We start from the raw sequence: 23,306 nt of genomic DNA on the forward strand, positions 1-23,306 counted from the left end.
AATTGGGAATAGACTTTCTTTGTGTGTAGTGAGTGACTGAGTGACCAACCTAGTCAAGTACACAATGAGGTATGTGGCATGTTTGTCTCTCAGACCAGTCTGTTAAGATTTAATATCACCCACAAATTTTTTTTTATATATATATAGTCATTCTGTATTTTTGTGGCGGACACCTGGCAACCTTAGCTGCGTACCACACTTGTACTTTGCCCAGCAGTGACGGGATTAATTAGGTAGCTTGTAAGGTTAATTTTAGCTTTAGTGTAGAGATCAGCCTCCCACCTGACACATCCCACCCCCTGATCTCTCCCTTACCCCCCTCAAACAGCTCTATTCCCTCCCCCACCTTACAATTGTCACCACCATCTTAAGTACTGGCAGAAAGTCTGCCAGTATGAAAATAAAAGCCTTTTTTTTATATATATATTTTTAAAAATATATATTTGCTGCAGGGTAGGTTACCTCCCAACCTCTCTGATGCCCCCCCCCATAAAAGAAAGAAAAATCCTCCCCCCTCTATTATTAGGTACTGGCAGCTGTCTGCCAGTACCCAGTTTGCTGCAAAATTGGCAATTTAAAAATAAAAATAAAAGTCCAATTTTTTCTGTAGTGTAGCTGCCCCCCCCCCGCAATACACTAGCCCCCTCCCAGATCCCTTTCTGTTAACGGATCCCACATGGGATCCCCATCATTGCCCCTACTCCCTCCTCCCTCCTTCCCCCTCAATGACACAGTTTCGGGTGTTTTTTTTTTAGTCTCTGCAGCGTGGCCGAGCGGTCCCAACCACTCCCGCCCCCCTCTCCCACCTCCTCCAGCGATGGGCCGCCCACCTGCCTCCCTCCTTACCTTCCCAAAACCAACGATCGGCACCACCACTGTCCGATGCAGAGAGGCCCTCTCTGCATTGGTAACGCTGCAAATCTAATTTTGCAGAGCCTCACTATTTTGAGCGAGATCGCGGCAGAGAGAAGCCCAGGACTGCAGCAACATACAGGGTATGTTACTGGTCCTTAAAGGCATAATGACGGCCCTGGTCGTTAAGGGGTTAAAATTAATAAAAAATATCTGTAAAAATATTTATCGATTATAAATTATACCAAATCATTTATTAAAACCTTAAAAAGAAATAGAACTTACTCTTTATTACTAACTTCAACTATAACCCCTCAACTAAAACAGGATTTCAAATTAATGGATCTGTTTTTTATCTATATATACTTCATAAAAGATGTGAACATTTTTTTTCAAACCAAAATATACCCTGGGTATACAGAGCTTCACTATGCCTTTCTTTCATTTCTTTTGAGGTTATCTGTGAAAAATTTGATAACAGAAAAAATACATAGGGCTTACACTAAAAAAAATCCTGTTCGGGAAACTAATATTTCGGGGGGAAAACTACAATACAAAAATTACAAAAATTGCAGAATGTATAAAGATTTGTACCTGCACCTTATGTGTGAGTTGTGGGTCTCTGTGGAGTAGAAACTATCCTGATAACCGGTTACCTCTCTAAGCTTTGTGAAGGATGGCGACAAAGCAAAAATTCGTCTTCACTACGTATTAAAAAAAAAAATCCTCTCCTATCAAACACTTATGCAGAAAATAACCTACAAAAACAGTGGGGCCATATTACAAGTGAAGCACAAACGTTTGTGCTCAAGCGATATTGGGTTTTCACGATCGTTTGCACGCTGGTTAAATTGTGTTCGTATTAAGAGTTGAAAGTAAGAGCAATCGCGTGACTGCAATCCCAATTTACGCTAGAATGATTGCTGCGTCCTTAGAACTTTGGTTAACTGTTTCACGAAACAAAAAGGTTGCACAAAACACATAAAAATACATTACAAAGAACAGTTACACTCGTGATAACATCTAATAAAAATTATTAAAAAAAATATTGCACAAAAAAGTTATAAAGGCTCAAAGATATCAGGTCTCAGGTGTTAGGAAAAAAAAACCATATGTACACACATATAAACACATAAATACATATGTACACACATATAAACACATAAATACATATGTACACACATATAAATACATATGTACACACATATAAACACATAAATACATATGTACACACATATAAACACATTAATACATATGTACACACATATAAACACATAAATACATATGTACACACATATAAATACATATGTACACACATATAAACACATAAATACATATGTACACACATATAAATACATACTGTATGTACACACATATAAACACATAAATACATATGTACACACATATAAACACATAAATACATATGTACACACATATAAATACATATGTACACACATATTAACACATTAATACATATGTACACACATATAAACACATACATATATATGTACACACATATAAACACATAAATACATATGTACACACATATAAATACATATGTACACACATATAAACACATAAATACATATGTACACACATATAAATACATATGTACACACATATAAACACATTAATACATATGTACACACATATAAACACATAAATACATATGTACACACATATAAATACATATGTACACACATATAAACACATAAATACATATGTACACACATATAAATACATACTGTATGTACACACATATAAACACATAAATACATATGTACACACATATAAACACATAAATACATATGTACACACATATAAATACATATGTACACACATATTAACACATTAATACATATGTACACACATATAAACACATACATATATATGTACACACATATAAACACATAAATACCAATGTACACACATATAAATACATATGTACACACATATTAACACATTAATACATATGTGCACACATATAAACAGATACATACATATGTACAAACATATAAATACATATGTACACACATATTAACACATAAATACATATGTACACACATATAAATACATATGTACACACATATTAACACATTAATACATATGTACACACATATAAACACATTAATACATATGTACACATATAAACACATAAATACATATGTACAAACATATAAACACATAAATACATATGTACACACATATAAACACATAAATACATATGTACACACATATAAATACATACTGTATGTACACACATATAAACACATAAATACATATGTACACACATATAAACACATAAATACATATGTACACACATATAAATACATATGTACACACATATTAACACATTAATACATATGTACACACATATAAACACATACATATATATGTACAAACATATAAACACATAAATACCTATGTACACACATATAAATACATATGTACACACATATTAACACATTAATACATATGTACACACATATAAGCACATAAATACATATGTACAAACATATAAACACATTAATACATATGTACACACATATTAACACATAAATACATATGTACACACATATAAACTAATAAATACATATGTACACACATATAAATACATATGTACACACATATTAACACATTAATACATATGTACACACATATAAACACATTAATACATATGTACACATATAAACACATAAATACATATGTACAAACATATAAACACATAAATACATATGTACACACATATTAACACATAAATACATATGTACACACATATAAATACATATGTACACACATATAAATACATATGTACACACATATAAACAGATAAATACATATGTACACACATATAAATACATATGTACACACATATATACAGATAAATACATATGTACACACATATAAATACATATGTACACACATATAAATACGTATGTACACACATATAAATACATATGTACACACATATAAACAGATAAATACATATGTACACACATATAAATACATATGTAAACACATATAAACACACATATAAGTGCATTGGAGCCCTTTGCAGTTAGATAGATGAAACCATATAAAATCATAGTTTTGCAATATTCATATTTTCATGTCTGGTTTCACATATTAGAATATGCTATTGGGCTTGCTTATATTAGAATATGCAATCGGGTTAGCGCAAATGAGAATATCGTATTTTTAGTGAGAGTGGGTGTTAGTTTTTCCCCCCATTTTTTTCTCTATTGACTTCTATGGGGGAATACGGGAATACGTGAACGCACACACAATATTGTAACTTTGGATTTTTGCGCTCATTAGGTTACCGCTTAATTCTAGCGCTAATTAATGCTCAAGCGGGGATGTTAATTAGTGCTCTACTGGCCCTTACTGTTTTAATTTATTTATTTATTGTTTTGTGTGTTTTAATGTTTTATGCTATTTAAATAAATATTTATAGTGAGCAGTTTGTGATTTGTTTTCTAGTGTTGGATATCAGAAAGTGCTAAATCTGCCAGGCTATGAACCAGAGGACCATGTTCAGTCTTTAAGCGAATCAAGCCTAATTTATACCATGCATTTAGATCCAATTATCAATTGACATCCTGTATAACACCCCTTGCCTGGAGCTTTTTAAACAAAATGGGGCTGTAACATAAAAATGGGAATTCTCAGCCAAGTGAAGGTCTTCTGTAGGTTTACTTTATTTTAAGTCTGCATTGCATTGAGATACAACAAATCCTGGTAACTAGGAGGTTAATATGCACCTGCTCTTCCCTCACCTGTTCATGCGCACATTATGTTTACATTGCAGAACAAATAGGATGGTGGCCCCTGGGACATACACATCTGTGCCCTTATACTATGATTGCCTCCAACAGGTAACTAGGTGATAACTAGGCAATCAGAGGAAAGGAATCTGAGCAAGAATGAGGGGAGCAAGACTAGGCTACTTTTGGCATCATGTTTTTTTCTAGGGATAGATTAAGGTAATAGGCTCTCGGGAGAACATTGCTTCCGTATTATAGAAAGTCAAACAAACAGCCTGCTAATGGTGTCACATTTCTAATGAATTAGTTTATATGAGAATAAAGATTCTGTTTAAAAAAAACACTTTGTATCAGTTTGCATTACATGTTTATTTGCTTTGAAATAAACATATAATGTTACTGTTCCTTTAAAAACATTTACTTAAGAAATCTCTCTTACATCGCAGTCTCATTATGAGCTGTGGTGAGAACTAAGGAGTGGTAAAACCTCCATTGTAAATACAACGATACAACATCGTTCACTGTATAGTACAAATTAGGTGAATGTTTCCACAGACAGCATTTGCTTGAAGAACAAAAGTGGATTTTGGGAAAGATTATGCAAAATAAATGAACCTTTTTGTGTGTCTAAAATACATTTTTATCTCAGACTTCCTCATGCCAGGGAATTTTAAATTTTGTTTTAAAATGTTGACATTTTTTTCCCTGTTAAAGGGACATTGTACATTAGATTTTTCTTTGCATAAATGTTTTGTTGAATAGCCATTTATATAGCCCATCTGGAGGTGTTTTTGTAACAATGTATAGTTTTGCTTATTTTTAAATAACATTCAGCTAGATTACAAGTTTTGCGTTATGAGTGAAAAAGCATCGTTATGGCCCATAACGATGCTTTTTCCCTTCAGCTGCTATTACGAGTCTTGTCAGAATAGCTGTACCGCACACTTTTTTGGCCGTCACGCAACATCAGTACCGCACTTTTAAAAAAGTCCTTTTTCAATGGGACTTCTATAGCGCCAGTATTACGAGTTTTGCGGGGAGGCCAAAAAGTAAGCGGTACAGCCTATACCGACAAGATCCGTACCGCTATCTAAAGTCAGTAGTTATGAGTGTTACGTTACAAAGCTGTAGCATAAAACTCATAACTAAAGTGTTAAAAAGTACACTAACACCCATAAACTACCTATTAACCCCTAAACCGAGGCCCTCCCGCATCTCAAACACTAAAATAAAATTATTAACCTCTAATCTTCCGCTCCGGACATCGCCGCCACTTAAAAAATTTATTAACCCCTATTCCGCCGCTCCCCGACATCATCGCCACTGTAATAAAATTATCAACTCAGGGCAATAGGGAGCTTAGGTTTATTTAGATAGGGTTTTATTTGGGGGGGTTGGTTGTGTGGGTGGTGGGTTTTACTGTTGTGGGTGTTTGTATTTTTTTACAGGTAAAAGAGCTGATTTGTTTGGGACAATGCCCTGCAAAAGGCCCTTTTAAGGGCTATTGGCAGTTTAGTGTAGGCTAGGGTTTTTTTTTATTTGGGGGTGTTTTTTTATTTTGATAGGGCTATTAGATTAAGAGTAATTCGTTTTTATTTTTGATAATTTCTTTTTTTTATTTTGTGTTATTTAGTGTTTATTTTTTTGTAATTTAGATAAATGTATTTTGTTAATTTAATTTATTTAATTTTATTGTAATGTTAGTTTTTAGTGTAAGGCAAGTTAGGTTTTATTTTACAGGTAACTTTGTATTTATTTTAACTAGGTAGCTAGTAAATAGTTAATAACTATTTACTAACTAGTCTACGTAGTTGAAATAAATACAAACTTACCTGTGAAATAAAAATAAAACCTAAGATAGCTACAATGTAACTATTAGTTATATTGTAGCTAGCTTAGGGTTTATTTTACAGGTAAGTATTTAGTTTTAAATAGGAATTATTTAGTTATTAATAGCAAGTTTTATTTAGAATTATTTTAATTATATTAAAGTTAGGGGGTGTTAGGGTTACGTTAGGGTTAGGTTAGGGGTTAATATAGTTATTTAGTGTTAGTGATGTGGGAGGCCAGAGGTTTAGGGTTTAATAACTTTATTATAGTGGCGGCGGTGACATTGGGGGCGGCAGATTAGGGGTTAATACATTTATGTAGGTGGCGGCGACATTGGAGGCGGCAGATTAGGGGTTAATAATTGTAATGTAGGTGTTGGCGATGTCGGGGGTGGCAGATTAGTGGTGTTTAGACTCGGGGTTTACGTTAGGGTGTTAGGTTTAAACATACATTTTTTTTCCCCATAGACATTAATGGGGCTGCGTTACGGAGCTTTACGCTCCGCAATTGCAGGTGTTAGGCTTTTTTTAGCCAGCTCTCCCCATTGATGTTTATGGGGAAATCGTGCACGAGCACGTCAAAACACTGCTTGTATTTGGGTGAGCTATGGAGCTCAACGCAACCATATCGCTCGCACAAGTCGTTTTTTTTGCAAACCTGTAATAGCAGCGCTATGAAAGGTGAGCAGTGAAAATAACTTGCAAGTTATTAGCGAGTCAGCCATAACGCAAAACTCTGATTTTCAGACTCCTAACCCAGCCCCATAGCTTTAGATGTATACTGATGTATACAGACTTCAGATTGCTTTAGTTTGTGTAATGAGTCTTTTCATATGCAGGGAAGGGGGAGGGTCTGCTCTCAGCCCCTTTCAATGGATGTCCCAGCCTAACCTTATCAACAGCGCTAAATTGGGAGCTTCTAAGTAAGTTTTTAAAAGGTTTTATACTGGATTTTTATATAAGTATCTGTGCATATTTTTCTTTATATTAGTGTCTATTACATGCAGTTAGTGTATACTGTCCCTTTAAGTAAAATACTGTTTAAATTAAAATATTATTCAGAAGTATAAGGCTTGGTACAAATACCACAGCCTTTTTGGTGGTGAGAGATATACCTCAGCAAAATGAACAACAAAACTGGTTATTGGAAACAGGATTTTTGTTTTTTTACCAAAAAATAAAAAAAATAAAACAAACAATAAAACACACAAACTATTTAAATAAATTGTAAAATAATCTCTGTACTATGAAACAAATACAGTCATAAGATACCCCGGTAATGTACACAAATACTACAAAAGCAGTGAATACATGTTGTGGTTCACTGCTTATTGAATCTCTAGAAATATAAAAATGTTGTTCCTTATAAACTAGAAAGCGGCAGTGTGGTAAATTGCTTTGTCAGATTTGATTTTTGTGCTCTTTATAAGAACTGAACATAATTTTCCTTTTTACTTAGGAAACATAGTTCCAAATCCTGAGAAACTGAGATTTGGTATAATTTAATTTTATTATTCCATTATTAACTAAAACATTCACTTAAAGGAACGTAAAAAAGCTTTTAACATTGCATTAGTTAATTTACCTTCCTGTAAAAATATAGAGAAATTGTCAGCGGAACAGAAAGACAAATTCTAGATTTATATATAAAAAGGTGAAATAAACCCATACATATCTACACCAGGTTAAACCTGGCAAACCGTCTACTAGCCCTGAACATTTCAGACCAATATCCTTAATAAATACCGACATGAAAATTCTGGCTAAGATTTTGGCCAATAGACTAGATAAGTTCCTCCCCGCCCTGATATCCAACGACCAAGTGGGATTTGTGCGTGCAAGAGAAGCCAGGGACAACACCATCAAAATAATAACTTTAATAAATCATGCCAGGGCCTCAGGAATTCCCATGGTCCTTTTTTCGACAGATGCGGATAAGGCCTCTGATAGGGTTAGATGGTCTTTTCTGCATAGGGCAATGGAGGAGATAGTACAACAGTTCTGTGGGAACACACAAGAAAGAAGGGCGCCCCCTAGTGTAGTTTACACAATATACAATCAAACAAGAGTGTAAGACAGGTACTCACAATGGAAGCAGCACCCACTTGTGGGATCTCTCAGTGTCCCAGCTCAATGCTCCTTGGATCCTGCACACCTCAGTGTGGGGCATTTCCCCAAGGTAAAAACTCAGGATCTCAGTCAAGTGAAAGTATAAAATCCACTTTTAATAAAATACAGTATAAAACCATAGGGTACAACAGTCAACACTATGTAATAAAATGTTGCAAAGCGTTTCTCAGCTCATACGCTGTTTCTTTAGGCATATGAGTCAGTATGCACACTTATGCCACTGTATGAGTCAGTATACACACTTATGCCACTGTATGAGTCAGTATGCACACTTATGCCACTGTATGAGTCAGTATGCACACTTATGCGACTATATGAGTTATTATGCACACTTATGCCACTATATGAGTCACTGTGCACACTTATTCCACTGTATGAGTCAGTATACACACTTATGCCACTGCATGAGTCAGTATGCACACTTATGCCACTGTATGAGTCAGTATGCATACTTATGCCACTATATGAGTCACTATGCACACTTATGCCACTATATGAGTTATTATGCACACTTATGCCACTATAAGAGTTATTATGCACACTTATGCCACTATATGAGTCAGTATGCACACTTATGCCACTATATGAGTCACTATGCACACTTATGCCACTGTATGAGTCAGTATGCACACTTATGCCACTGTATGAGTCACCATGCACACTTATGCCACTGTATGAGTCATTATGCACACTTATGCCACTATATGAGTCACTATGCACACTTATGCCACTGTATGAGTCAGTATGCATACATATGCCACTATATGAGTCACTATGCACACTTATGCCACTGTATGAGTCAGTATAAGCACCTATGCCACTGCATGAGTAAGTATAAGCACTTATGCCACTGTATGAGTCAGTATGCACACTTATGCCACTGTATGAGTCAGTATGAGCACTTATGCCACTGTATGAGTCAGTATGCACACTTATGCGACTATATGAGTTATTATGCACACCTATGCCATTTTATGAGTCAGTATGCACACTTATGCCACTGTATGAGTCAGTATAAGCACTTATGCCACTGTATTAGTCAGTATAAGCACTTATGCCTCTGTATGAGTCAGTATAAGCACTTATGCCACTGTATGAGTCAGTATAAGCACGTATGCCACTATATGAGTCAGTATAAGCACTTATGCCACTGTATGAGTCAGTATGCACACTTATGCGACTATATGAGTTATTATGCACACCTATGCCATTTTATGAGTCAGTATGCACACTTATGCCACTGTATGAGTCAGTATAAGCACTTATGCCACTGTATGAGTCAGTATAAGCACTTATGCCTCTGTATGAGTCAGTATAAGCACTTATGCCACTGTATGAGTCAGTATAAGCACTTATGCCACTATATGAGTCAGTATAAGCACTTATGCCACTGTATGAGTAAGTATAAGCACTTATGCCACTGTATGAGTCAGTATAAGCACTTATGCCACTGTATGAGTCAGTATGAGCACTTATGCCACTGTATGAGTCAGTATGCACACATATGCCACTTTATGAGTCAGTATGCACACTTATGGCACTATATGAGTCAGTATGCGCACGTATACCACTGTATGAGTCAGTATAAGCACTTATGCCACTGTATGAGACAGTATGAGCACTTATGCCACTGTATGAGTCAGTATAAGCACTTATGCCACTGTATGGGTCAGTATAAGCACTTATGCCACTGTATCAGTCAGTATAAGCACTTATGCCACTATATGAGTTAGTATGCACACATATGCCACTGTATGAGTCAGTATGCACACTTATGCCACTATATGAGTCAGTATGCGCACGTATGCCACTGTATGAGTCAGTATAAGCACTTATTCCACTGTATGAGTCAGTATGAACACTTATGCCACTGTATGAGTCAGTATGCACACTTATGCCACTGTATGGGTCAGTATAAGCACTTATGCCACTGTATGAGTCAGTATAAGCACTTATGCCACTTTATAAGTCAGTATGCACACATATGCCACTGTATGAGTCAGTATGCACACATATGCCACTGTATGAGTCAGTATGCACACTCATGCCACTTTATGAGACAGTATAAGCACGTATGCCACTGCATGAGTAAGTATAAGCACTTATGCCACTGTATGAGTCAGTATGAGCACTTATGCCACTGTATGAGTCAGTATAAGCACTTATGCCTATGTATGAGTCAGTATGAACACTTATGCCACTGTATGAGTCAGTATGCACACATATGCCATTGTATGAGTCAGTATAAGCACTTATGCCACTGTATTAGTCAGTATAAGCACTTATGCCTCTGTATGAGTCAGTATAAGCACTTATGCCACTGTATGAGTCAGTATAAGCACTTATGCCACTATATGAGTCAGTATAAGCACTTATGCCACTGTATGAGTCAGTATGCACACTTATGCGACTATATGAGTTATTATGCACACCTATGCCATTTTATGAGTCAGTATGCACACTTATGCCACTGTATGAGTCAGTATAAGCACTTATGCCACTGTATGAGTCAGTATAAGCACTTATGCCTCTGTATGAGTCAGTATAAGCACTTATGCCACTGTATGAGTCAGTATAAGCACTTATGCCACTATATGAGTCAGTATAAGCACTTATGCCACTGTATGAGTAAGTATAAGCACTTATGCCACTGTATGAGTCAGTATAAGCACTTATGCCACTGTATGAGTCAGTATGAGCACTTATGCCACTGTATGAGTCAGTATGCACACATATGCCACTTTATGAGTCAGTATGCACACTTATGGCACTATATGAGTCAGTATGCGCACGTATACCACTGTATGAGTCAGTATAAGCACTTATGCCACTGTATGAGACAGTATGAGCACTTATGCCACTGTATGAGTCAGTATAAGCACTTATGCCACTGTATGGGTCAGTATAAGCACTTATGCCACTGTATCAGTCAGTATAAGCACTTATGCCACTATATGAGTTAGTATGCACACATATGCCACTGTATGAGTCAGTATGCACACTTATGCCACTATATGAGTCAGTATGCGCACGTATGCCACTGTATGAGTCAGTATAAGCACTTATTCCACTGTATGAGTCAGTATGAACACTTATGCCACTGTATGAGTCAGTATGCACACTTATGCCACTGTATGGGTCAGTATAAGCACTTATGCCACTGTATGAGTCAGTATAAGCACTTATGCCACTTTATAAGTCAGTATGCACACATATGCCACTGTATGAGTCAGTATGCACACATATGCCACTGTATGAGTCAGTATGCACACTCATGCCACTTTATGAGACAGTATAAGCACGTATGCCACTGCATGAGTAAGTATAAGCACTTATGCCACTGTATGAGTCAGTATGAGCACTTATGCCACTGTATGAGTCAGTATAAGCACTTATGCCTATGTATGAGTCAGTATGAACACTTATGCCACTGTATGAGTCAGTATGCACACATATGCCATTGTATGAGTCAGTATAAGCACTTATGCCACTATATGAGACAGTATAAGCACGTATGCCACTGCATGAGTAAGTATAAGCACTTATGCCACTGTATGAGTCAGTATGCACACTTATGCCACTGTATGAGTCAGTATGCACACTTATGCCACTGTATGAGTCAGTATGCACACTTATGCCACTATATGAGTCAGTATGCACACTTATGCCACTGTATGAGTCAGTATGCACACTTATGCCACTTTTTGAGACAGTATAAGCATGTATGCCACTGCATGAGTAAGTATAAGCACTTATGCCACTGTATGAGTTAGTATAAGCACTTATACTTCTTTATGAATCAGTATGATTACTAATGCAGATGTGTGTATCGATCACTTATACAGCTGTGAGTCTGGACATGAGTAGTAGAATAACAAGTTCATGAGGATAACTGTAACATTCTGTGTTTTATTCTGATTATATAGTTGAATGGAGGTTACATAAAATAAGCTTTGTAAACTGTTACATACCATTTTATATAGCTATTTTACACCTTTTCATTATAGTTTAATACTGTCACAAAAAGATAAACTGAGTTGTAATATTTTGTGTCACATAAACATATCTGATGTGCTGGATAAAATAGCAGTTCACAATATATTATTCTGGTATGATAAACATCATAAATTATTGTGATGCATATTGCACAATTGTATCACTCACATCATTAGATGTATAATATCTGTATAATACCCACATACTCAGTGTTTGGTTATAGGTTAACAATCATAGAACTTCTTTTTTTCTATTTTTTAGATAATATCTACACAATACCAGGTGCCAAAGATGCTTTAATTTGTGGGAACAGCAGTGATGCTGGGTAAGTACAATTACTATTCAATTAAATATATTTATAGTAAAACTTGTTAAAAATGGGCAAATCGGACTAAATAGAAATTCATTTTTGTAGGTTTAACTGTAGAGATATCTCCTAATACAACCAAGAAGCTTTTCTGTGGATTTAGCTGTTTAAACAAATTATAAATAAATATATTTATGTAGATGCAAGAATTTAAAATGTTAGAAGATGTGAGTTGCAAAAAATAAAGAGGGAATTAAGGACATAAAAGTATACAAATAATTCTCTTTCTCATTAGAGCATTAGGGTTTTAAACAAAATCCTTTTCACTGTATTTAAAGTGAAAGTAAATTTTTCAGCTCTACAACACATCAATGCATTGTATTGCGATCGCTATGTTTTTATTTTTTAATTTTTCAAATGTGACTTTATTTTTTAATATCTAAATTTCCTACCATGATCATCCATGCTCCCCCCATCCTCAACTTACTATCTTTGTGTGTCTTTACGTGTAGAGCGGTCCCACCCGCTCTATACGTAGCAGAAATGCGTGTTCACACGCACGGAATGCATTGCGCATGTGCAAATCCTCGATCGTTGCTTCAATGCGCTTGCGATTATCTTATCACCTGGTCTTCAACGTGAATGCATCAATCGAGTTGGAATCATAGTACTGAATGATTAACAATAATGTATTCATTCAGTACTATGCTATTTGCAAATCTTGCGCTATGCTTCTATGTTGCGGAGCCTCAGTCTCAACAGATAACGTTCTTGGCTGTTACTGAAAAAAAAGCTATGCGCATGTGCGAATCGGGAATGCACGTCCGACATAAACCTGCCTAGAATATATTTGCCGCATGCGCAATTCAATACATTGTCGGATGACGTAGCTTCACGGCCGCCGATCGGCCAGAAAGTCAATTGGTAGAGAAAAAAACGTGATCAGGAAGTGAAAGTACATTAGAAAAACGGGTTGAATTTGTAAGTCGGAAAATATGTACTTTAATTGCGGCGAAAAATGTATTTGCATATAAACTGGTAAAAAAAGATGAATGAAAGTCCTATTGATTTTAAGCACACAATGTAACTGTGGATAGCGGAGCAGCTAACTTTACTTTCACTTTAAAGAGACACTCAAGTCAAAATTAAACTTTCATGATTCAGATAGAGCAGCAGTTTTAAACAGCTTTCTAATTTACTTCCATTAACACAATGTGCATAGTATTTTTATATTTACACCTTTTGAGTCACCAGCTCCTACTGAGCATGTGCAAGAATTCACAGAATATAGGTATATGCATTTCTGATTGGCTGATGGCTGTCACATGATACAGGAGGCGTGGAAATAGACATAACTTCAAATGAGTAGTAGATATTGTTTTTCTGACACATTTTTAAGTTCAGACAAAGTGCTATTGCATTGTCTTTTTATCGTGCATTTGTTGATTATGCAAATCTATAGTATTTACTGGTTCTTTAAACCTTGCAAATGGAGTTATATAGCTAAAGTTATGCAGACAGGAACAATGTAATGCTGCTACTAAGAATAAAACAGCCAATGAACCAATCAGGATAAATTTGAATCTGCCAATCACAAGCTGCTTCCTGCTAATGAGTGGCAAGGGGGCATGACAAGTGTGCAACTTTAAAGGGATATGAAACCTAAATGTTTTATTTCATGAATCAGATAGAACATGCAATTTTAAGCAACTTTATAATTTACTCCTATTATCATTTTTTTCGTTCTCTTGGTATCTTTATTTGAAAAGCAGGAATGTAAGCTTATGAGCCGGCCCATTTTTGGTTCAGCACCTGGGTAGCGCTTGCTACTATTACCTGTATCTACAAGGCCATTGTCATAATGTTAGTATAAAGTACTCTGTTTTGCATTAGTTATCAGTTAAAGACAATTGGTGAAATATATGTTTCAGGGTTAGCCTTGAGAAGTCAGCAGGTAGCTTTTCATGTTATGAGAAGTATAAATCACTCAATTTTCAGAGCTAAATTACATGTAAAGGTTCAAAAACAAAAGTATATTATAAAGGTGTTTCGTTATAACTAAAAATGTTATATAAACACCTCAAGGTGTTTACTGTCTCATTAAAGGGAGACAATTGTACAGTACAATGTCCCTTTAACTGCAGAGAGCATGGAAAATCTGTAAACTTACATTACATTGGGTTTAGCTTTGCTTAAAAGACCAGTAAATACAGAAGATTTTCATAATCAACAAATCCACAATAAAAAGACAATGCAATAGCACTCAGGGGCATATTTATGATTGTGCGAGCGGACATGATCCGATATAGTGGATCATGTCCACTGCACATCAATAAATGCCGACAGCATACGCTCTCAGCATTTATCATTGCACCAGCAGTTCTTGTGAACTGCTGGTGCAATGCCGCCCCCTGCAGATTGGCCGCTAGCAGGGGGTGTCAATCAACCCGGTCGTATTCGATCGGGTTGATTTCTGTCCACCGCTTTAGAGCAGGCGGACAGGTTATGGAGCAGCGGTCTTTAGACCGCTGCTTCATAACTTCTGTTTCCGGCGAGTTACGGAGCTTGATATATATGCCCCTTAGTCTGAATTTCAAATGAGTAGTTATGTTTATTTCCACTTCTGTATCATGTGACAGCCATCAGCCAATCACAAATGCATATACAAATATTCTATGAATTTTTGCACATGCTCAGTATAAACTGGTGACTCAAAAATTGTAAATATAAAAACTGTGCACATTTTGCTAATGGAAGTAAATTAGAAGTTGTTTAAAATTGCATTCTCTATCTGAATAATGAAAGTTTAATTTTGACCTGAGTGTCCCTTTAATATACAACATAATGAAATTGATACATCCGCTTACATATCCGTTCAACCTTTTCAGCATATTCCCTTTTATATTTTACTACTCTTCATCTTTGTCACTGTATTTTAGATTTTAGGACTCAACAAGTATCCTTTTATGCCTTGGCTATATTGCAATAAGGTGTGAGTTACAGAATTTACTTTTATGTCTATTGAAGATCAGATTGTCAATGTCAGAACAAGTAAAGAGTTTGTAGGTATTGGCTAAACTATCTTTAAAACACAATAAATGTGTATTTAAGAGAGACACTTTAACAGGATCAATCAATGCAAAAATATATCAATAAAATAATCCTTCTGAAGTGTGCTTAATGCATTATGTAAAATTTACTTCTATCTAAACTCAATATTCTGATTGTGTAGAAAGCTTTTACCTTAATGTTTAAGAAACATTTTCAGTTAGGTCTTTGGGGAACCCTTGAGGTTTTTGTTGGACCTAACCTTGAGATCTATATTAGTTGGCAGAATATTATCTCCAGGAAAGTGCCAAATTCCCACACTTGGTCATTAAGAAATGTTGATAATTGTACATCACTATAATGCATATGTCACAATATTAGGGCCAAATAGTGGTACATTTTGTTTGTTGCTTCTTGCTGTCATATGATTTGCTTGTTTCACTGCACTTAGGGTTGACTGGTTTTGGATTTTCATGACGATATTTATAAAACAAACTTTTTAGTGAGCTATTTCATTGAAACTGTGTACATTCCAGCATAATGGGCATTTTCCTAGGTTTGCTTGATAGACATTCCGGTATTTCAATTGATTATCCAGTAAAATACATGTAAATATAATGAACACTAGCAAACTGACTGAGTTTAAAGGGACACTGAAACCAATTTTTTTCTTTCATGATTCAGATAGAGCATGGAATTTTAACCAACTTTCTAATTTACTCCTATTATCAATTTTTCTTCGTTTTCTTGTTTTCTTTATTTAAAAAAGCAGAAATGTAAGCTTACGAGCCGGCACATTTTGGTTCAGAACCCTGGATAGCGCTTGCTGATTGGTGGGTACATTTAGCCACCAATCAGCAAGCTGTACCCAGGTGCTGAACCAAAGATGTGCCGGCTCGTAAGCTTACATTTCTGCTTTTTCAAATAAAGATAGCAAGAGAACGAAGAACATTTGATAATAGCAGTAAATTAATAGGAGTAAATTAGAAAGTTGCTTAAAATTGCATGCTCTATCTGAATCCCGAAATAAAAATTTTGGGTTCAGAATCCCTTTAATCTGAGGTTAGATGTGGGCATGTGACAGACAATGACTACAGGGCTTTGGGTCTATACTGACATTTGATGCCACAATATTGGATATTAGAGTTTTTGGTGTCTCCTAACCAACCAAAGAAAAATGCCAGATCTCCAATAGACATAAAATATTCCTCAAAATATTATAAACCCTCAGTATTCTTCTGCACCTTTATCAGTATGCACATTCAGAGCCACAGAGATGAACTATGGTTTCCAGCATTTGTAATGGATTATACTATTAAATGAATGGACTTATAAAAGACCTCTGCTACCCCAGTAACATCCACTAACAGGTCCCTCCAGTGTATTATATCTCTGTGAAAATAAATCAATACAAAAATGTAGAGATGAGGGAGAGTTAGTGTATCAGATGCAGAAATTTAACATGGTGACTGGTAAAGCTGTAGAGGTTATAGACATAGCAAAATAAATTGTTTATTAACTGAAAAGTGAGTATACAATATATATATATATATATATATATATATATATATATATATATATACAATTACAAATTTGTATGCGTGTTGATCTTATTTAAGGGACATAAAAGTATTCTTATGGCATCAATTTTTAAGGATTAAAGGGACACTGAACCCATTTTTTTTTTCTTTCATGATCCAGATTCAGAGCATGCAATTTTAAGCAGCTTTCTAATTTACTCCTATTACCAAATTTCCTCCATTCTCTTGCTATCTTTATTTTAAAAAAATGGCATCTAAGCTTTTTTTTGGGGTTAAGTACACTGGACAGCACTTTTTTATTGGTGGATGAATTTATCCACCAATCGGCAAGAACAACCCAGGTTGTTCACAAAAAATGGGCCGGCATCTGAACTTACATTCTTGCATTTCAAATAAAGATACCAAGTGAATGAAGAAAATTTGATAATAGGAGTAAATTAGAAAGTTGCTTAAAATGTCATGCTCAATCTGAATCACAAAAGAAAATATTTGGGTTCAGGGTCCCTTTAAGTTGCTGGAAAGGTGTGCCAAATAAATAAAGATGCAATGGTGTTATCTTAATTACACATTTTGGCCTTGATTAAAAGTGAAGTGCAAAAATATTGAAAAGATCTAATATAATTTTTATTGGTTTTGTTTAATTTCAACAACAAGCAAAATAAAAATAATATAAGCAATAGCATTCACGCTGTCTTCACAATAATAACCACCATATCCAGCAACAATATTCAGCTTTCTGTCTTGTACAAAAAATATCTTATCATAAGTTTATAAGTTTACAATTTATCCTGATGATATTATCAACGGAGTAAACGGGTACAACTAAGCACCCACCTGGGTTTGACCCTAGCTTTGGTTATTGACTCCTAGTAGTCAAAGCAGATTAAATAGATTAAAGGGAAAAAACCAAAGCGCCAAAAAAAAGGCTAGGTCTAGGCTAGCCCAAAAAAAAACACAACGTTGGGCTAAAATGAGAGTAAAACCAAAATCCACTTTAATTACATACACTTTCACTTCGAAACAAAATTAAAATAAAAATGAAAATAAATAGTAAAACAATAAAAGCACGAAACACTAGCCTTGATCACTGTGGATCCAGATTTTAAGCGATCATTCACTAGCCAGTGATCAAGGCTAGTGTTTCGTGCTTTTATTGTTTTACTATTTATTTTCATTTTTATTTTAATTTTGTTTCAAAGTGAAAGTGTATGTAATTAAAGTGGATTTTGGTTTTACTCTCATTTTAGCCCAACGTTGTTTTTTTTTGGGCTAGCCTAGACCTAGCCTTTTTTTGGCGCTTTGGTTTTTTCCCTTTAAGATATTATCAACGGACACTGAATATGTCTTCTTGCATAAAAAATAAATAATAATAATAATAATAATAATAAAGCAACTTTCCCTGACATCCAACGCTCCTCCTCCTCTCACCATCAGAAACTACTCATTTCACCAGTAACCCTCACCTATTTAAACACAGGATACTGGAATTATACCTGGGTAAATCTCACAATTTTGAAGTACAGTTAGTTTCTGATTGTCCGACTATATAAAAAAAGTACAAACATGATTCATCATTCACCAACCATAGTTACTATGAAACAACCCTATGGCTCCCATTCTACTTCTCTTCCCAGATAACCCACCTTTCCCATATAGCAAATTCTTTCTCTTATTGTCCAAAAAAATAGCAGATAGCTCTGACATGGAATGATAAAATCTTATCTTGTTTATTATTGCTTCAAAATTAGGAATTGAGGTTTTCCAGAACTTCGTAATAGTGGTACACGCTGCCATATATATTAAAGCAATTTGTCAGCCTATTAAGACCTTTAACCAGAAAATGTAGCAGTGCCTTCTTGAAATTGTTTATTGTATAAAAAGATAGATAATCCCTTTATTACTCATTCCCCTGTTTTGCATAACCAACCCTGTTATAGTAATATATTTTTACCTCTGTGATTACCTTGTATCTAAGCCTCCACAGACTACCCCCTTATCTCAGTGTTTTTTGCAAACTTGTATTTCAGCCAATTATTGCTGGTTCATTCATAACTCCATGGGAGTGAGCTGAATGTTATCTATATAATGCTTGAACTAGCACTGTTTGGCTTTGAAAAGCTAATAAAATGCTCTAAGATAAGAGGCGGCCTGCAGGAGGTTAGAAACATGCATGGGTTTAGAGCAGGGGTGGGCAGACTTTTTTAAGGCAAGGGCTACCTGTAATTTAATTCCAAGTGACGTGGTCACCTAACTAAAAAAAAAAAACACCAATCACTGGCTGAAAATTGTATTTTTGCCACAAATAGCACCTGCTGGCTGAAAATTGTAATTTTGCCATAAAAAATACATCTTTAAAATTCAGCCACGCTCTTTAATAATAAATACAGCTTCACTCTTTATTTACTGTGAGAGCTCTCTCTTTACGTCACGCTAGGACCATCAAACAACCTTATCTGTGTACCGCGCCTGTGTATGAATAAGTAGTCTCACAATCAAGACGGCTTGAGTCTAGGGCTAGCGGAGTAGTCAAGCCTGGAACACATGGGAAACCCACAGCTCAGGTACAACGATGACAATGAACTATTCTCAGCCAATCATAGACAGACTCATTCTACAAAGTAATTTTATTGGCTGGACGCCATGTCAGGTTGATTAGGGGGCAGGTCCTGTTGGCTGCTCTCCATTCGTCTGCTACTAGTTGAAGACAACTACAAACAGTTGGGACAGTGACAGCGGCAAGACTTGCAGACTCTGCACCGCCTTACACAGCAACAAGAAACTGGTATAGTAGCAACAGCACTAACCTGCAATCTCTGGGGACAGAAATCTTCAGAAACTAGCACAAAGTATAGCTAATATTAGTGTGTCAGAGAAAGTATCAGAGAGCAGCATCAAAGCCTGGTACAGAGTAAGTAAAAGAACCTGAGGGGGACTAACAGACCCTGGGGAAAAAAACAACACCAGACCATTCACCCAGCAGAGCCTGTGACAAGTAATGGAGGAAAAAACTAGAAAGTAGCAGCAGAATATCAGACAGAGCAGGACCTGGAACTGCCAAACCCAGGGATACCGAGCATTATCTCAGCCTGGCGCATGAAGAGTCTGTACTATGGACTGACCGCTGTTGAGACAAAAAGTAGGAGAGTTTGGGACAGGCAATAACCAAAGCTGGGGCAGCTAGTTCAGCTATAACCACGTTGCGCATGCTGAAGTACACATACCGCCGTCATAGACTCATAGCCGATTTCAAAAGTCTGCATAAAAGAAAAATTCTCATACATCTATGGTGGTGAGGCTCTTCACTCAGAATCTAGATGTTTGAGAAATGTTTCTCTTATTATGCAGACTTTTGAAATCTTCCAGTCGGTCACCTCAAAATTCACTCGCGGTCCACTGGTAGACCGCGATCTACCTCTTGCCCACCCCTGGTTTAGAGGTTATAAAGTATATTAATATAACAATGTTGGTTGTGCAAACCTGGGGATGGTTAGTAAAGGCGTTATCTATCTTTTTAAACAATAAAATAATCAAGTAGACTGTCCCTTTAAGTGATAGTTAAGGTCATGATAACATTTGCATGTCAGATAGTATGGGTGCGCTACATCACTCACATAATAGACATCTCAAGGGGTTCAAAGTAAAATTCATGTCAGATAAAGCTTAAACACTAAGGCCTAGATTTGGAGTTCGACGGTAAAAGGGCTGTTAACGCTCCGCTGGCTTTTTTCTGGCCGCACCATAAATTTAACTCTGGTATCGAGAGTTTAAACATGATCGGAACAGCCAATAGAATGCGAGCTCAATCTGATTGGCTGATTGGATCAGCCAATCGGATTGAACTTGATTCTGATTGGCTGATTCCATCAGCCAATCAGAAAATTCCTACCTTAATTCCGATTGGCTGATAGAATCCTATCAGCCAATCGGAATTCGAGGGACGCCATCTTGGATGACGTCCCTTAAAGGAACCGTCATTCGTCGGGAGACAACGGAAGAAGAGGATGGATCTGCGTCGCCTGCTTCAAGATGGACCCGCTCCGCACCGGATGGAAGAAGATTGAAGATGCCGCTTGGAGAAGATGTTTGCCGGTCCGGATGTCCTCTTCTTGCCAGATAGGAGGAAGACTTTGGAGCCTCTTCTGGACCTCTTCAGCACCGGATGATGGATCGCCAACCCCCGCTTGGGTTGGATGAAGATGTTGGAGCCAGGACGGATCGGTGAACCTGGTATGGTGAAGACAAGGTAGGAAGATCTTCAGGGGCTTAGTGTTAGGTTTATTTAAGGGGGGTTTGGGTTAGATTAGGGGTATGTGGGTAGTGGGTTGTAATGTTGGGGGGGGGTATGGTATGTTTTTTTTTACAGGCAAAAGAGCTGAAATCCTTGGGGCATGCCCCGCAAAGGGCCCTGTTCAGGGCTGGTAAGGTAAAAGAGCTTGTAACTTTTTTAATTTAGAATAGGGTAGGGAATTTTTTATTTTGGGGGGCTTTGTTATTTTATTAGGGGGCTTAGAGTAGGTGTAATTAGTTTAAAATTGTTGTAATATTTTTCTTATGTTTGTAAATATTTTATTATTTTTTGTAACTTAGTTCTTTTTTATTTTTTGTACTTTAGCTAGTTTATTTAATTGTATTTATTTGTAGCAATTGTGTTTAATTAATTTATTGATAGTGTAGTGTTAGGTTAATTGTAGGTAATTGTAGGTATTTTATTTAATTAATTTATTGATAGGGTAGTGTTAGGTTTAATTATATCTTAGGTTAGGATTTATTTTACAGGTAAATTTGTTATTATTTTAACTAGGTAGCTATTAAATAGTTCTTAACTATTTAATAGCTATTGTACCTAGTTAAAATAAATACCAAGTTGCCTGTAAAATATATATTAATCCTAAAATAGCTATAATATAATTATAATTTATATTGTAGCTATATTAGGATTTATTTTACAGGTAAGTATTTAGCTTTAAATAGGAATCATTTATTTAATAAGAGTTAATTTATTTCGTTAGATGTAAATTATATTTAAGTTAGGGGGGTGTTAGTGTTAGGGTTAGACTTAGCTTTAGGGGTTAATCAATTTATTAGAATAGCGGTGAGCTCCGGTCGTCAGATTAGGGGTTAATAATTGAAGTTAGGTGTCGGCGATGTTAGGGAGGGCAGATTAGGGGTTAATACTATTTATGATAGGGTTAGTGAGGCGGGTTAGGGGTTAATAACTTTATTATAGTAGCGCTCAGGTCCGCTCGGCAGATTAGGGGTTAATAAGTGTAGGCAGGTGTCGGCGACATTGAGGGGGGCAGATTAGGGGTTAATAAATATAATATAGGGGTCGGCGGTGTTAGGGGTAGCAGATTAGGGGTACATAGGGATAACGTAGGTGGCGGCGCTTTGCGGTCGGAAGATTAGGGGTTAATTATTTTAAGTAGCTGGCGGCGACGTTGTGGGGGGCAGGTTAGGGGTTAATAAATATAATATAGGGGTCGGCGGGGTTAGGGGCAGCAGATTAGGGGTACATAAGTATAACGTAGGTGGCGGTCGGCAGATTAGGGGTTAAAAATTTAAATCGAGTGGCGGCGATGTGGGGGGAGCTCGGTTTAGGGGTACATAGGTAGTTTATGGGTGTTAGTGTTTTTTAGGGTACAGTAGTTAAGAGCTTTATGAACCGGCTTTAGCCAGAAAGCTCTTAACTCCTGCTATTTTCAGGCGGCTGGAATTTTGTCGTTAGAGCTCTAACGCTCACTTCAGAAACGACTCTAAATACCGGCGTTAGAAAGATCCCATTGAAAAGATAGGATACGCAAATGGCGTAGGGGGATCTGCGGTATGGAAAAGTCGC

General features: G+C 36.2%; 1 protein-coding gene across 1 annotated transcript in view; it reads left to right on the forward strand.

The window, feature by feature from the left end:
- LOC128660139 (sodium channel protein type 4 subunit alpha-like) overlaps window positions 1-23,306 on the forward strand; it is a 659,663-nt gene that overhangs the window by 231,227 nt on the left and 405,130 nt on the right. The window contains 1 exon segment of the mRNA XM_053713786.1: window positions 12,836-12,899. Within this exon segment, the coding sequence (XP_053569761.1) occupies window positions 12,836-12,899 (64 nt within the window).

The sequence above is a fragment of the Bombina bombina genome, chromosome 5 (assembly GCF_027579735.1).
Source record: "Bombina bombina isolate aBomBom1 chromosome 5, aBomBom1.pri, whole genome shotgun sequence".
Classification (NCBI taxonomy): Eukaryota; Metazoa; Chordata; class Amphibia; order Anura; family Bombinatoridae; genus Bombina; species Bombina bombina.